The sequence below is a fragment of the Ursus arctos genome, unplaced genomic scaffold, assembly GCF_023065955.2.
Source record: "Ursus arctos isolate Adak ecotype North America unplaced genomic scaffold, UrsArc2.0 scaffold_16, whole genome shotgun sequence".
Classification (NCBI taxonomy): domain Eukaryota; kingdom Metazoa; phylum Chordata; class Mammalia; order Carnivora; family Ursidae; genus Ursus; species Ursus arctos.
Genome location: NW_026622830.1, coordinates 1,417,986 through 1,431,084, shown reverse-complemented (window position 1 = coordinate 1,431,084; position 13,099 = coordinate 1,417,986). Strand labels below are relative to the sequence as shown.

The 13,099-nt window shown below is 63.1% G+C and overlaps 1 protein-coding gene across 18 annotated transcripts in view; it reads left to right on the top strand.

Annotated features, from left to right (window-relative positions):
• Positions 1–13,099, top strand: part of LOC123001300 (uncharacterized) — a 50,112-nt gene that overhangs the window by 4,703 nt on the left and 32,310 nt on the right. For 12 of the 18 annotated variants that reach the window (XR_008959319.1, XR_008959318.1, XR_008959315.1 and 9 more), the window contains exon 2: positions 8,581–8,721. Coding sequence is in view for 4 of the 18 variants with exons in the window: in XM_057312446.1 (XP_057168429.1) it covers positions 8,581–8,721 (141 nt within the window). In the remaining 14 variants the exon portion in view is untranslated. Of the gene's footprint in view, positions 1–8,580; positions 11,972–13,099 lie in introns of those variants that run through there. The other 6 variants (XR_008959320.1, XR_007190691.2, XR_008959314.1 and 3 more) reach the window with 4 other exon arrangements.

The window sequence follows — 13,099 nt, the reverse complement described above, 5'->3', positions numbered from 1 at the left end:
TGATGGACCACGAAAGGAAGGCCGGCGCTCTGTCTGGTCTGTGGGGCTGGTCTCCCCCGTGCCGGTCCTCCTCCGGTGAGGCAGAGGGCGGAGGGCTCTGGGGGTGGCTGCCAGGGGCTGGGCCACTGTGGGAGGGGCATCTCGGCCAGTTTCTGGCCCTTGGCATGGGGGTGAGGCCAGCGTGTCTGCCCAGTGCACGTCCTCCTCAGCCTCAGGGCTATTTTTCCAATGCGTGTGTCATCTCTGCTTTTCTGGGTGTCCTTGGCACTGCTGCCCTGGGCCCATGGCAGGTGCCCCAGCCCCTCCCACATGCTGACCTTTGCCAGGAATGCGGCTCTCGTGTCAGGGGTTGGTCAGGGAGGGGCAGGCAAGTAGGCCGCCTCCTCCAGCTGCTGGAAGCATTGGGTCTGGGGGCAGACAGGTTCCCTGAGCCACTGAGGTCCCGCCAAAGAGCCTGGGGACAGGCAGACACGGGCAGTTCCAAGCTCGCCTGCGGCTCCCAGCTCCCAGGGGGTTGACTGTAGTTGAGGGTTGCTCAATGACACCCATAGCTGGGAGGTAGGATGGTCCCTGGGCACTGCCTTCCTTCCGGCCACTGGGCCCAGAGGGGTCCGTGCCCAGTGTCCCTGGGAAGGTCATCTTTGCCCAATGCTTCCAGCTCCGGCCACAGGGAGGGAAGTAGCAGGGTGCATGGCCATCAGGGCTGGCCACAGACACGCAGCCCTTCCCCTAGATGCATCGCGATGTACATTACGGCTTTACTGCAGGATGTGGTGTTTAAATAAAAACATTACTGTTTGGGAATCAGGTTTGACTGAGCAGTAAAGCGAGGGAGTTCGCAGGGAGAGAGCTGTAAATTGCCACCGTCTCTTGATTGGCCGAACTAAGAATGGGCACCAATTGGACGCCTCCCCACGGGAGCCCCGGGGGCGGCTGGAATTTTCTGTACATGAAGCCCCTGCTCTTGGCTTCCTGGGGGAGGAGCCCGAGAGGGAACCCAGAGCTAGCGTGGCTTCTGAGTTGGGTCGTTGGTCCTTTCTGTGGGGACAGGAGAGGCCAGCAGGATGTGTGTGCTCTGCCTGGAGGGCCTGCCACCCCGAGAGGCGGCCATGGGGGCTCCAGGACTCTTGCAGAGGACCAGGGGTCTGGGTGTGCCCAGGGCAGGGGGGTCAAAGCCCCACCCTCTTAGGGCTTGCTGGCCAACTTGGGGACCCAGGTGGTTTTTCTGAGGCTGTGGGGAGACATCAAGGCTGGGAGGGGCGGCTGGTGCCCCTTTCTCTGAGCTCTTGGAGCGGGGACGCCCCCAGGTTTCCCGGGGCACTTGGGACACGTTTGCAGTCGGACGGCAGGCCCAGGTTGTGCAGGTGGAAATGGTGGCCCAAGGACCGCGGCACTCCTAATTTCAGTGTGTCAGATTAGCTCGACTCCTCCAGGCGACGGCTCACCAAATCCAGCCCTGCGCCGTGCGAGGGGGTTGGGAGGGTGGGGGCAGCCCCGTCGTGCCGGGTGTGTGTGTCTGCCTCGACCGCAAACTGTCTTGGATGTCGGTAGCCAGGCGCACCTGCTTCCAAAGATGGGGGCTGGGCGGTGGGCTCTTCGCTGGCAAGAGAGCATCTTCCTGCTCAAGGTTTCCAAAGGAGGGCTGCTGAAAGCGTTTGTGGGGGGCATTGGGAAACTCCCAGAAAACTCTCTCACGTGAGAACCGAGGAGTGATGGCAGGGTCAGGCTGCCCCCCAGGATGATGTCTTAGCTGCCACAGCCTGTCAGTCAAAGTGAGCAGTGCTTGGCTTGCAAACCCCCCACGGCCTAAATGAGCACGGGGAGGACCTCAGCAATCTTTAGGGCCAGGGCATCGCCCGGGAAGATGGAACCTGGATGGCTTGGGGGGCGGGGCCAGCAGAGGGGGGCGGGGCCAGCGCGGTTGCATTAATTGTGCCACCTTAGCATAAAGGGTAACCGCTGGGTGTCTGTCAGAGCAGCTTTGTGCTGACTCAGCCTCGCTGGCTGGCCGCACGTCCCATTGCAGAGGGCCTCCGCTCACGGCTGCTCTGCTCCCAGCCTTTGACGCCCACCGCTCCTTAGGGTGGCCAGGCCTGGGGTCAGTGCTGCCAGGACAGGGGGTTCGGGAACAGAGCGTGTGGCTTTCTGGGGGACCCTGGCCTCGCCCACTGCCCTTCGCCCATCAGCAGCCAGCCTCAGATGGGAAGAGGCTGGCGTGACTTTCGGGAAGAGAAGGGGTCCCAGGCACCGTGCCAGCGGCCCCCAGGAGCTCCCGCGGTCTGCTCCCACCTGCATCCCGCTCTGGGACTTTCTCAACGGGCCCTACAAGGCCCAGGAGCTGGCTGGCCAGAGCTTGGGGCCACTCCTAGGCTGCACTCCTGGGTACCCAGTGGGGACTGCATTTACCGCTGGCTCTGACCGTGGGAAGGCCTGGCCCGCCCCGCGGGGAGTGGCTGCAGCTGCAGCGGCGGAACGGTACAGCCTGCTGCAGAGCTGCCTCCGGGGCGCTGCGCGGGTGGCACGCGGGGCTGTGCATCTCAAGGGCAGGGGCGGAGGGCAGTCTCTGACAGCCGGGTGCAGAGACTCGGGGTGATGGTCCCGCAGAGTGGTGGGGCATAGGCGCCTACTCCCTGGGGCGTTGGAAATCAGTGCCATCCACCTAGGTTTTCAGAGGCCGAGGTCGGCTTCCTGTGCTGGGGCAGGGGGGGGGTTGTCCGATGGGGCATGTGTGACGGGACCAAGACAGTGGGCACAGAGGTGCCTCCCAGGCCCCCGTGTCCGGCCTGGGGGGAGGACAAGGGAAAGAAGGCCTCACTGTACCAATGTCGGGTGGCAAGGTCACTGGATTTTCCCCATCCAGGGGAGTGGACACACGAAGGATCTGGTGGTTGAGAGTCTGGGGTCGCCCCCATGGGGTCAAATGTCTAGCTTGGGGCATAGAGGACAGTGCAGGACAGGAGGTTCCGGGACTAGAGTATTTTTAACAGCAGGGGGGATGGCAGCTGTCCGGGAACCTGTCATGGGGGATGGGGGAGGAGGGGGCTCGGTGGAGACGGCTGGAGGCTGAAGGACACCCAGGACAGACGCACTGTCTTGGGTCCTTGTCCCCCTGGCAGGCCTGCCTGCCGTCCGTCATGCCCACATATGGCGCCCGGGCTGTGTGTCTCTGCGGCCGCCTGCCCATCTTGGCCGGTATAAATAGTGCACATTCTCAGCTGTCCTGTTGGAGAGGCTGAACTCAGATGACTCAGGGCCGGGGGAGGCCCAGGGGCGGCCCCCTAGAACCCCGCCCACCACTGCAGTGCCCAGTCGTGGCCACAGTGACAGCGGGCACAGGCCAGGCAGGGCTTGGAGCCCTGTCCCCTCCTCCCCCGCCCCCTTCATGGGCGCCAAGTCCGGGCGGGACCTGGAGACCTCCTGTCGTCCATTTCCAAGGGCACGGCAGGGCCTTCGCCCACCGAAGGGGTGAAGAGGGCCAGGACCCCGACCCCGGGCTGGGGCTGTGTGTGGTAGGGCAGGGCTCTGCCTGGCCTGGCTTCCGCAGGCTCGGCCCTGCAGTATGGACGCTGTTGCTAGGCTCCCTCCATGCCTCCTGGTCTGTCCCTGGTCATCGCCTCCTGCGCTGCACACGGCAACACACCCCGAGGCCCTGGAGCTTGTAGGCCAGCAGCCTCCCAGGGGAACTTGCTTCCCCTCCATCTTTAGCCTTAGAAGTGAATCTCTAATGGTGGAGTTTCAAACTGCGCTGCGGCTGGTGGAGCAGATGACCTTGAGCGAGGGAATAAAAGGACCTGCTCGGTACCCCTCAAAGCGCAGGTGCCGCTCCCGGCCTGGAGACTGGAAGTTACACTTTCCACGTCTCCACACGATGGAAGGCCTTGCCGAACTGGCAGAATTTAGGGACAGATATGCACAGTGGTGTGTTGCCCTCCCGCTCATTTACCGGACCCGGCGGTGCAACCCTCCCTGAGTCTGAGCTCTGGCGGCTGCTGGGATCCATTTCTGCAGGTGGAGGGGTGCCACAGGGGCTCCACGGAGGGGCTGTGGTGCCGAGTGGCTCGCTCTTATCTCAGAGCATGTTGGCTGTGAATGTGGCCCGAGCTGCCACCCTCCCCTGACCTCAGAGCTCTCTGATCTGGTTCTTAGCCAGGAAGCTTGCTTTCCTGAAATTATACCAGCTTTTACCCCGGCCCTATCTGTGAGATGATAAGACACAAAAATCCATCTTACCATTTCTGCAAAGAACAGCAAAACAATGGTGCATCCCCCTCGTGCCCTGCCTCCCCCCTCGTCCTGTCCCCCTGCTCTTTGGGTCTATTTGAGGTGAAATTTATCTCTAGGAGGGGCCCCATCAATTTGTCCTGCTTGTTTGTTGACAAGTTTATTAAAAACACGGGCAACTCCATATTAAACTTTTATCAGTGTTGAGAAATAATACGTATTTTTTTGAATAGACAGAAAAGTTACAGGACTGGGCTGAGCAGGTCTGGGTCAGCATCGGCAAGAATGAGAAATGTTTGGGGGTGGGGTTTCCTTTTGTGTCTTAACCGTGGGTCTCTCTGGAGACTCCTCTGTGAGGACCCCGCGTCCCAAACAGAAGCCGTGGGAAGGCTCCCTCGGTACAGCCCTGGCTGGGGCTGCTCGCGCTCCTGGGCTAACTATAGTTTTTTGCTGGTTATTTTAATAATTAACCAAAATCTGGAATTAAACATTAATTTAGTGGTGAATTTGAGTGCTAATAGGTAACGTTGCTGCTGGAGAAATATTAGGTTACTGATGTTTAAATTCTAAAAGCTTCATAGTAAAAAACACAAGAGGCATCCAGATATGAGTTGTTGGTACCCTCCCGGGTGGGCGGGGAGTTCAGGGCGCTGCCTTGGCTGGGAGCTGCACCCCTGGGTGGGAGGCCCCTGCCGTGGTCCTGGCGCCCCATCTCCGTGAAGACAGGTGGGGTGCAACTTCCCCTGCGCCCTGGCCTGTGACCTCTGAGCTGCACGTGTGTCCCTGCTAGTGGCTGCCCTGGAACAGAAGATGGAAACTTGGTGCCACCTCTTCACTAAGCACTCGGTCACAGACACCTCCTTCTGGGGGAGTCTGGTGGGCTTTGCCCCAAGCGAGCACCATGTCCTGGGGTCCTGGGCCAGGGCCCCCCTCTGAGCTGGGAAGGTCTTGGCAGTGGTGAGGGGGCACAGGATGGCAACAGCTATGGACAATGTGGCTGGCACTTGCACATGGGGAAACTGAGGCTCAGAGAGACCGAGGAAGCCTCCTAAGTGCCCCCAACTGGTGGGTCAGACCTAGGGACAGCTTAGGGCACAGGGGCAGCCTGTTGTGGCCCAGGTAGCCTGGGGAGCTTCAACCGCTTACTGTGTCTTCACTCTGAGTCGAGGGCCTTATCAAATGCAGGAGGGCTTCCTGGAAGAGGTGCCGCTGCTGCTTGGGCCCTGGGGAGCCTTTGGGGGCAGCGCCAGCAGCCCACAGCCCTCTGGCTCTGGTGTCAGTGGCGCCACTGCCCCACGGGGACCTTTCCGGCGAGGCTGGCCGCAAGTCCGGGCGAACGCGCCGAGCCTTCACCTGCACCGCGGTTTGCTCCGATTAGAACTGATTGGACACATACGCACATGCTCATAGCGTTTAATTTTGTATCGATTTTAACAGGGCTGCGGGAGTCTTCATGGTGATTCCCCGCATCTAGGATCCATTGCTGCTTAAAAATGCTGAGTGTAGTTCCCTGGACGGGACGGTTCCACCAGCAGATGTTTTAAAACCTATTTAATTGTGTGGCTCGTAAAACGCACAGACTGTGTTAGCTACAGCCTCGCTCCGTCTTGCCCTGTGGAGAGACAGGCACAGGGGCCGGGGAGAGGGTCCTGAAGAAGCCATGGCCTGCCGGGCTGGCGAACGGTAAATTCACCAGGACTCGGGGCCGTCTCTCTGCAGGGCCCTGCAGCCTGGGACGCAGTCCCTGCCCCAGGCAAGCTTACCTTCTGACGGGAGATCGCTCACATAAGTGCAGACCTGGTGACGCGTTTGCAAGTCATGGTGAAGGCTCGGCCCTGGCCTTGTCCGCTTCTCTGCTGTCCTCTGGGCCCGGCCCCTGGCTGCTTCCTTCTGGCCTGGGGTCAGAGGCCCCGATGGCAGGTGGCGGTGAGAAGGGGCTGTGGGGGCTCCGGAGATGGCTTGGTGGAGGTGAGTGGAGGGAGCTGAGCCAAGCTGGGGGCTCTTGGGTGGGCGGATTCAAGAGCCATGGGCCGTTCAGGAGGCTTTGGGGCTTGTGGGGAAGCCGGGAGCCCCTGATGGAGGCTGAGACCCCAGGATGCCCGGGGTGGGGGCATGCAGAAAATCTGCCAAATTGAGTTAAAAACAGTCACCAGGCAACTGAGTCAGACACAGGGACTGCTCACCGAGGTACCGTGTTGCAGACAGACCCCACAGACCCTCAGACCTGTAGCCACGTGCGCTAGTCAGTCAGCGAAGAGTTGCCAGAACTTCCCCCAGACAAGGCCGCGGTGCGGGTGCGGGAGTGGGCGGCTGGACCTCCACGCTCCCGGGGGTCGGCCACGGGGAGGCGCCCGTGCCCAGTGCCCTACCCCCCCGGGACCGCAGAATGGCAGCCCTTGGCGCGTGGGGCATCGATTCACGTGCGCCGGCAGCTGGTCAAGGCCGCCTGGCCATGCCGCTGGGTTCTGTGGCCACGGCCCTGCCCTGGAGCTGGGGAGTGACCCTCTCTGTCGGCTGAGCTGCACCCGTGGGCGGGGGGGGGGGGGGGGTGGCGAAGCTCCCGCTGCTCACGGGCAGGAAGTGGTGGCTCCGGGCTCGAGCCCCTGCCTGGCGCTCTGGTGGACTGACGGCTGGGGGCCGCACTGGGACAACCCCCCGCAGGGCAGTAGACGTCCATGTGGAAGCAAAGGTCTGTTATTTTGGGGCAATTCCTCCAAGACTTGGAGACGCAGGGGCAGACATCCAAGAGCTGTGAGAGTGTCAAAGGGGAGAGGCAGCATGGTCGGGGTGGGGGGGGGGCTGGGCTGCCCCCACGGGTTGGGGCGTGTGCTTGGATTTGGGAAGGACAGATCCCAGAGTGACAGTGTCTGCCCGTGGCAGTGGCCGCATGGAGGTTCGTCCCGCCCCCCGCTTCATCAGAATGTCCACAGCGAGGCTGAGTGCCGGCCCAGTCACTCCATCTACACCGTCTTCCCTGGAGGGCAGGGGAGGGGCCGGCTCTGGGAATCCTTAGGGTGCCCCCCTCTTTCCCGTGCTCTGGAGCCAAAAGGAAAGGGTATTTGCAGAGCTGGGATCAGGCCAGCTCTCCGTCCTCCAGGGCCGTCAGGGACCAGGGCCGTCCGAGGGTCATGGGATGAGAGGCTGGAACGGTCGGACCCCCAAGGCTCCTGGAGAATTTGGTGGCTGGTCTCGAGGTGAAAGGCCAGGGCTGCTCCCAGAGGAAGGACCCCGCGGCACTAACTAGTTCATGTCTTGGAGGAGGGGTGTGGCGGCAGGGGTGGTGGGGGTGAGGTCTTGGGGTCTTGGGCTCTGATGCACCCGGAGGGGCTGTGGGGGTGGGTTGGACCCTGTGCAGTCCGGCCCGGCCGGCTGAGCGTCTCCCCTGCAGCATCAGGAGGGCGGGGCAGAGAGAGAAGGACCCGGACGACTCGGCGGGGTGGGGGGCAGGTGCGGTCACCCCTTGCTGTCGGGCTGGTCTGTGCTCAGAGGGAAGTCCACACAGCCAGGACGCTGTGTCCCTGGCACCGCTGAAGCTGCTGTCCCCCCTCGTCATCGATGCTGATGAATTGGGTGCTGGCAGGAAAACTAATTTTCTAAAAAGGAACTTGGTCTGTCAGAGTCACTGACGGTGATGAGGTCTGTGCGGCCTCGGCTGGCCCGGTGCTGTCCTCACGCAGACCGCGGGCCTGTTCCCGGGAGCCAAGGGGACTATCCTCGCACCCCCGACAGGCCACAGGGCTGGGGGACAGGGCCCCGGGCACCGGTGGGTTCAGCTGTGTGGGGCGGGGGTCCTGCTTCACCTCCCAAAGCCACATAAGGGGGGCTTCCCTGGAAAATTCCAGCCCCTGCCCACCCAGAGCCCCTGCAGCGTCCCAGCCCACCTACCCCTCCTGGGCCAGGCTCATGGTGAACCCCGGGCCTGTCCTGCCTCAGCTCCCGCTGAGAATGTGATCCGGGCAGGGGCAGGGGTCTCTGTCCATGGGCTGTTAGCCCCCTAAGGGCAGGGCCCCGATGGTCCCGGCTGTGCCCCAGGGCTGAGACCGGTGGCGGGTGCCATGGTGCCTGAGGAACCGTGAGAGGCAGGGGCGCCCTTGCCTAGGGCCTCCCTGCGTGTGTGACAGCACGTGTGGCTGCTGTGGGACCCCCGCCCCCACCTTGGCACTTCCCTCTCATGTTCAGCCATGGCGGGTCCTGCAGGGGAGGTGGGGGCAGAGCCTGGGCACCCCCGCCGCATCCGGACATCACATCCACCATCATCCACGCCGCTGCTTCCCATGGATCCTGGAGCCAAATGCTTTGCTAAAGCTGGTAAAATGGAACCAAATCAACCGTTCAATGGATTTGGTCCCCTTCAACCAGCTGTAGCTGTGCATTGATCGCACCGTCAGCCAGGCTGGAGGCCACGGCGGCCACGCAGAGCCCACGGCTGGAGGACACAGCGGCCACTCGGAGGCCACGGCAGCGCCACAAGCAGGCCCAGCGCAGTCTGGTCAGCTCCAAGTAAGAGAACCCCTGCCCCACCTGGGACCCTGCCTGGCCGACCCCACCTGAGCCGGGACCCAGAGGCCCACCTGCCCTCCTCCGAGTGTGGGCCCTCAGAGGTGCCCTCCCTGGGGCCGCGAGGGTGGCGGCAGAGCTCCGGCTGCCCGCCCCCCACAGCCCTCGCCGGCTCAGTGTGAAAACACGTTCGCGTCCACACCAGAGTGTGGCTGGGAAGTGTATCCTGGAGCCCGCGCTGGCCGGGGTCTGGGGCTGCAGCCCGCGTCCTGCCTCTTCCCAAGGAGGCGAACCCCCTCCCCGGCCCTTGCTCCACTTTCTCCTTGAAGGCGACCTTGGCCCCAGAAGGCCCTTCCCAGTGCTAGGCGTCCATGCGAGGCTGATGACCTAAGCAGCGGGTCTGGTGGCCCCTGGGGGAGGCCCAGCGCGCGGCCGGCCAGGTCCCTGCACCTGCACATCCAGAGGTCATCTGAGCCGCCTCAGGGCCCAGGACCGCCAGCTGCTGGCCCTGCCCGGGGGGCCCAGGACGGACAGGAGAGGCAGAGCCCGGGCCTCTCTCCTGGGCACCAGCACAAAGAGCCCACTTTGGGAATCCTGCCCACGCAGAGGACCTGGGGGAGGCCTGCCTCCCGCCGCCCCGTCCCTCAGCCACGCTGCTGCTCGTTCCTGCCCGAGGCAGCTCTCAGGCCAGTGTGAAATGCCGCACCTCCCTGGGGACTCTGGGACACACCCTCTCGTCCTCAGGAGAGGAAAACGCAGGTCCTCGCCACAGTCTGCCGCCCAAGAAGTTGCTCAATGCACTTTTCAATGAATTAGATACGTTCACATCCATCTTCCATGGCGGCCAGAGCTGTTGGTGCCCCGCCCCTGGCCCTGGCTCTCCCCTCTCACTGAGAGGATGGCCCAATGTAACAATGGCCCCCATGTCCACATGCACGTGGACCACCGTGGCCATCTCAGCGGACCCCCTGGAGCGGGGGTGATGCTGGCTCCAGCCTCCCCTGGCCAGCTGCCCACTCTGCCTCCTTCACCACGGGGGACCTCACCGATGCCGTGGGGCAGACAACTGAGACCCCAGGCAAGGCCGGACGGTGCCGGGCGGGCAGCAGGTGACCCTTACAGGGGCCGGCAGAGGGCTGGGTGGCCCCAGGGAGCCACCACTGGTGGGACATGAACCCTGGGCTTCGGTGGGCTCTGGATGCTGGAATCTGAATTCCGTGCAACTTTTAGTCGTCATGAAATAGGATTCTTTTTCTGAGTTTTCTCCCCTCAATCATTTAATCATTTAAAAATATAAAAGCCATTCTTAGCAACTAGTATAAATGCAGCCATGTGGGATTTGGCCCTGGGGCCCCAGTTCGCCGCCCCCCTGCCCCCGGGCTGAGCTGAGTGCAGAAAGGAGCAGCAAAGACACCTGCTTGGCACAGTGGGTGCGGAAAGGGCTAGAAGGCTCTAGAGACCCCTGGTTCTGCCCCTGGTTCTCGCTGTCAGTAGACACCTGGTGAGTGAACAAGGGGAGGCCCTCACCCACCGAGGAGCTCCAGCTTTCACAGAGCAGGGAGAGGGGACACAAAGAGCCCCCCCGCCCCGCAGATGAGCAGATAAGAGGGCACCCAGCGTCCGGTGGTAGGGCAGAGCCTGGGCCTGAGCCTGAGCCGCCAGGGCTGTTGCCCCTGTTCTCCGTGCTGTGCAGGGGCTCTGTCCTGAGCCCTGGCTGGGGTCTGGGTCTGGAGATTTACAGGGGCCTGTTTCATCACCCCTGTCCCTAGGCAGTCTGCACGTGCCCACAAGAGGGAGCCCATTTCTGGAGCAGGTGTCCACCAGGAACCAGACCCCAACTGGGCAAAGGCCACCCCAGGGGCCTAGGAAGTGGGGCAGGGCACAGGGCACGGGCTCATCCTGGGGGGCCACACTCCCAGCCTCACACTCTGTTTGCTCGTCAGGTCCTGGGGTCTGTGTCTCCCGGGGCTGGGCATGGCCTTCAGCTGAGCACCTGGACATCAGAGAAGCTGAGGGGTGCACCTGTGGTCACACGGCTGTCCCGGCCCAGCTGGGCGGGGGATGGGCATGCAGGGCCGTGGGTCCTGGGCTGGCCTCTTCCACACGGGGGTCCTTGTCTAGGCTGAGCTTTGGCCACTAGGGTAGTCACCACCTCGGGTCCTGCCCACGGTTTCCAGCTGTGCTGAGCATTCGACTTCACAGAGGCCTGAGTATCTTGCCTTTGGCGAGGCTTTAGGGGAGCGGGGGCGGGGGCAGGCAGAGGATGGGAGCTCCGCACTGGGGAGAGGGTCTGAGCGGCCTAAGCTCACACACGGTGTCCATTGCAGCCCGCTGCACATCCGACCCTGGCCCCTGAGCTGGGAGGACCTGCAGGGGCCAGTCTTTCCCCTGTTCCTTGTCATCAGCAACTCCGCGTACCTCCCTGCTGCCCCATTCCGGGTCACTCGCCGCACCCCCCCATCCGTGGTGGCTCCTTCCAATGACGATCTCCCTGGGCCACTCCTGAGACTGCCTGGGGCCTCGTTCCCCCTTGAACCCCCCTGCTTTCCCCGGGAGCTCAGGGTGCAGGTCCCCTGGGCCTCCTGCAGCCTCACCTTGCCCACTGGCCGGGCCCTCTCTGTCCCTCCTGCCCCAGCGCCCTCCCCCTCTTAGGCCTCGCTGACCAGGGGGCCCGCCATGCATCCTCACAGTGCCTCCCGTCCCTAGCACTTGGCTGCGGGGTCCCGTGATGGGGTGGTCCCCCAGTGCCATGCCCTTGTGTGCCCGGCCAAGACTATCCTTGGGCGCACGTGTGGAGGAAGCTGGCGAATGTTGGTGAACACAGAAGGACCTCTGAGAACCTATGCAGGAGTCAGGGATGGGGCCAGTTGGGAACTCGGCCTTCCGGGTAGAAGCTATGAGTCCAGAAGCTCTTGAAGAGGGGAAAATGACAAGAGTCAGAGGCCGGGCCCCCAGCAGTGACACCCACCCTGAGAAGGCCATGCGCCCCACAACCTCAGCCCAGAGTTCTTCTGATCGTGGCTCTGGAGCTCAGAGAGAAAGAGACCCAGTCCTGCTCCCCGCCCCCCCACGTTTGCGTCCAGGGGTTCCAGCGGCCGTCTGAGCTGCAGGAGTCATCTTGGCTCAGCGGCCGAGGGCCTGGCACTTTTCGATGGGAATCCCAGTCCCAGCTCTTACCCTGGACAGTTCTTTCCTCTAAGGGGCCCTGGATGCCCGTTACAGTTTAGTAAAGAAAAGAAAATATTCTTTGAAAGAGATTCTTCTTTCTTGGACGATAGGCAGATGGTCTCCCAGTAGGCGGCCCCGAGTCCTTCGTCCGTGGACAGTGAGTGACTGTGAGCGAGGTGGCTTATCCCCGGCCATGGGGACGGCGTGGGCCTGTGTGGGTGGGGGAGGCCGGGCTGCTGTCTCGACAGCCTCTGAAGAGCTTGTGTGGCCGTCTGGTGAAGGAGGTGTGTGCGTTCAGCCCCACACCCTCTGGGGAGGCGCCCCGCTCTCACAGTCATTCGCGTGGTTCCGTGCGGCTTGGCCCCAGTGCGCTTCTGCTTGCCTGCTGCCGGTCTGGTTCTGTCCAGGCCCCCAGCAGTAAGTGTGTGCACAGACACACGGGCCCACACGTGTGCACACGCACAGACACGCACACCCCCCGGCCCCCCAGCACACAGACCCGATTCACTATTACAGTCTGGGGTGGCGGCCTAGTGTGGGCGGGGTGGGCAGGGGGAGGCGGACGGGAGGGTGGGTGGAGGTCGGGGGAAGTGTGTGCAAGGGTCTGGCACCTGGGGTGGGGGCGGTGAGTGGGGGTGAGGCTCAGAGTGAGGTGGTCAAGCCAGGGCTTGTGGGCTCTCCTTGGCAAGCCCTCTCCTGAGGATGCAGCCCCCCTCTTCCAGGGAAGCCCCCGGCCCCCGTTCCCCTCCCTGGGCCCACGGCCGCTCGGCACCCCCGTGCTATGCCAGCTCGATGGGACTCGATTGCAACCCCTGAAGCCTGGGGGTCATGTCTCCACTCCCCCCATCTACATTCTGTCACCAAAGATTCGACCAGTGTCCCCCAGAAATTTCAGGGAACGCCTCCATACATGGCCGGCTCTGCTCAGCGTCTTCCTTCCCGGACTTGTCCTGCGATGCACGCACATGGGTGTCCCTGCGCTCTGGTTCCATTCACTGCAGGCCACAGTCCCTCACCCGTGGGTGGACGCTGCTGCGGGAGGGAGCCGGGGCCGACCTCAGGGAGAATTGGGCACAGAAGCTGGGCTGCAGGGCCGCCTTGGGGACAGGCCTGCCATAGCTCACGGGTCCGGACTGCCTCAGGGTTGGCTGGGTAAGGGACGTTAGTGTCTCGTGGCCAAGAGGTCTGACACTCGGGCTGGATCCGGCACCTC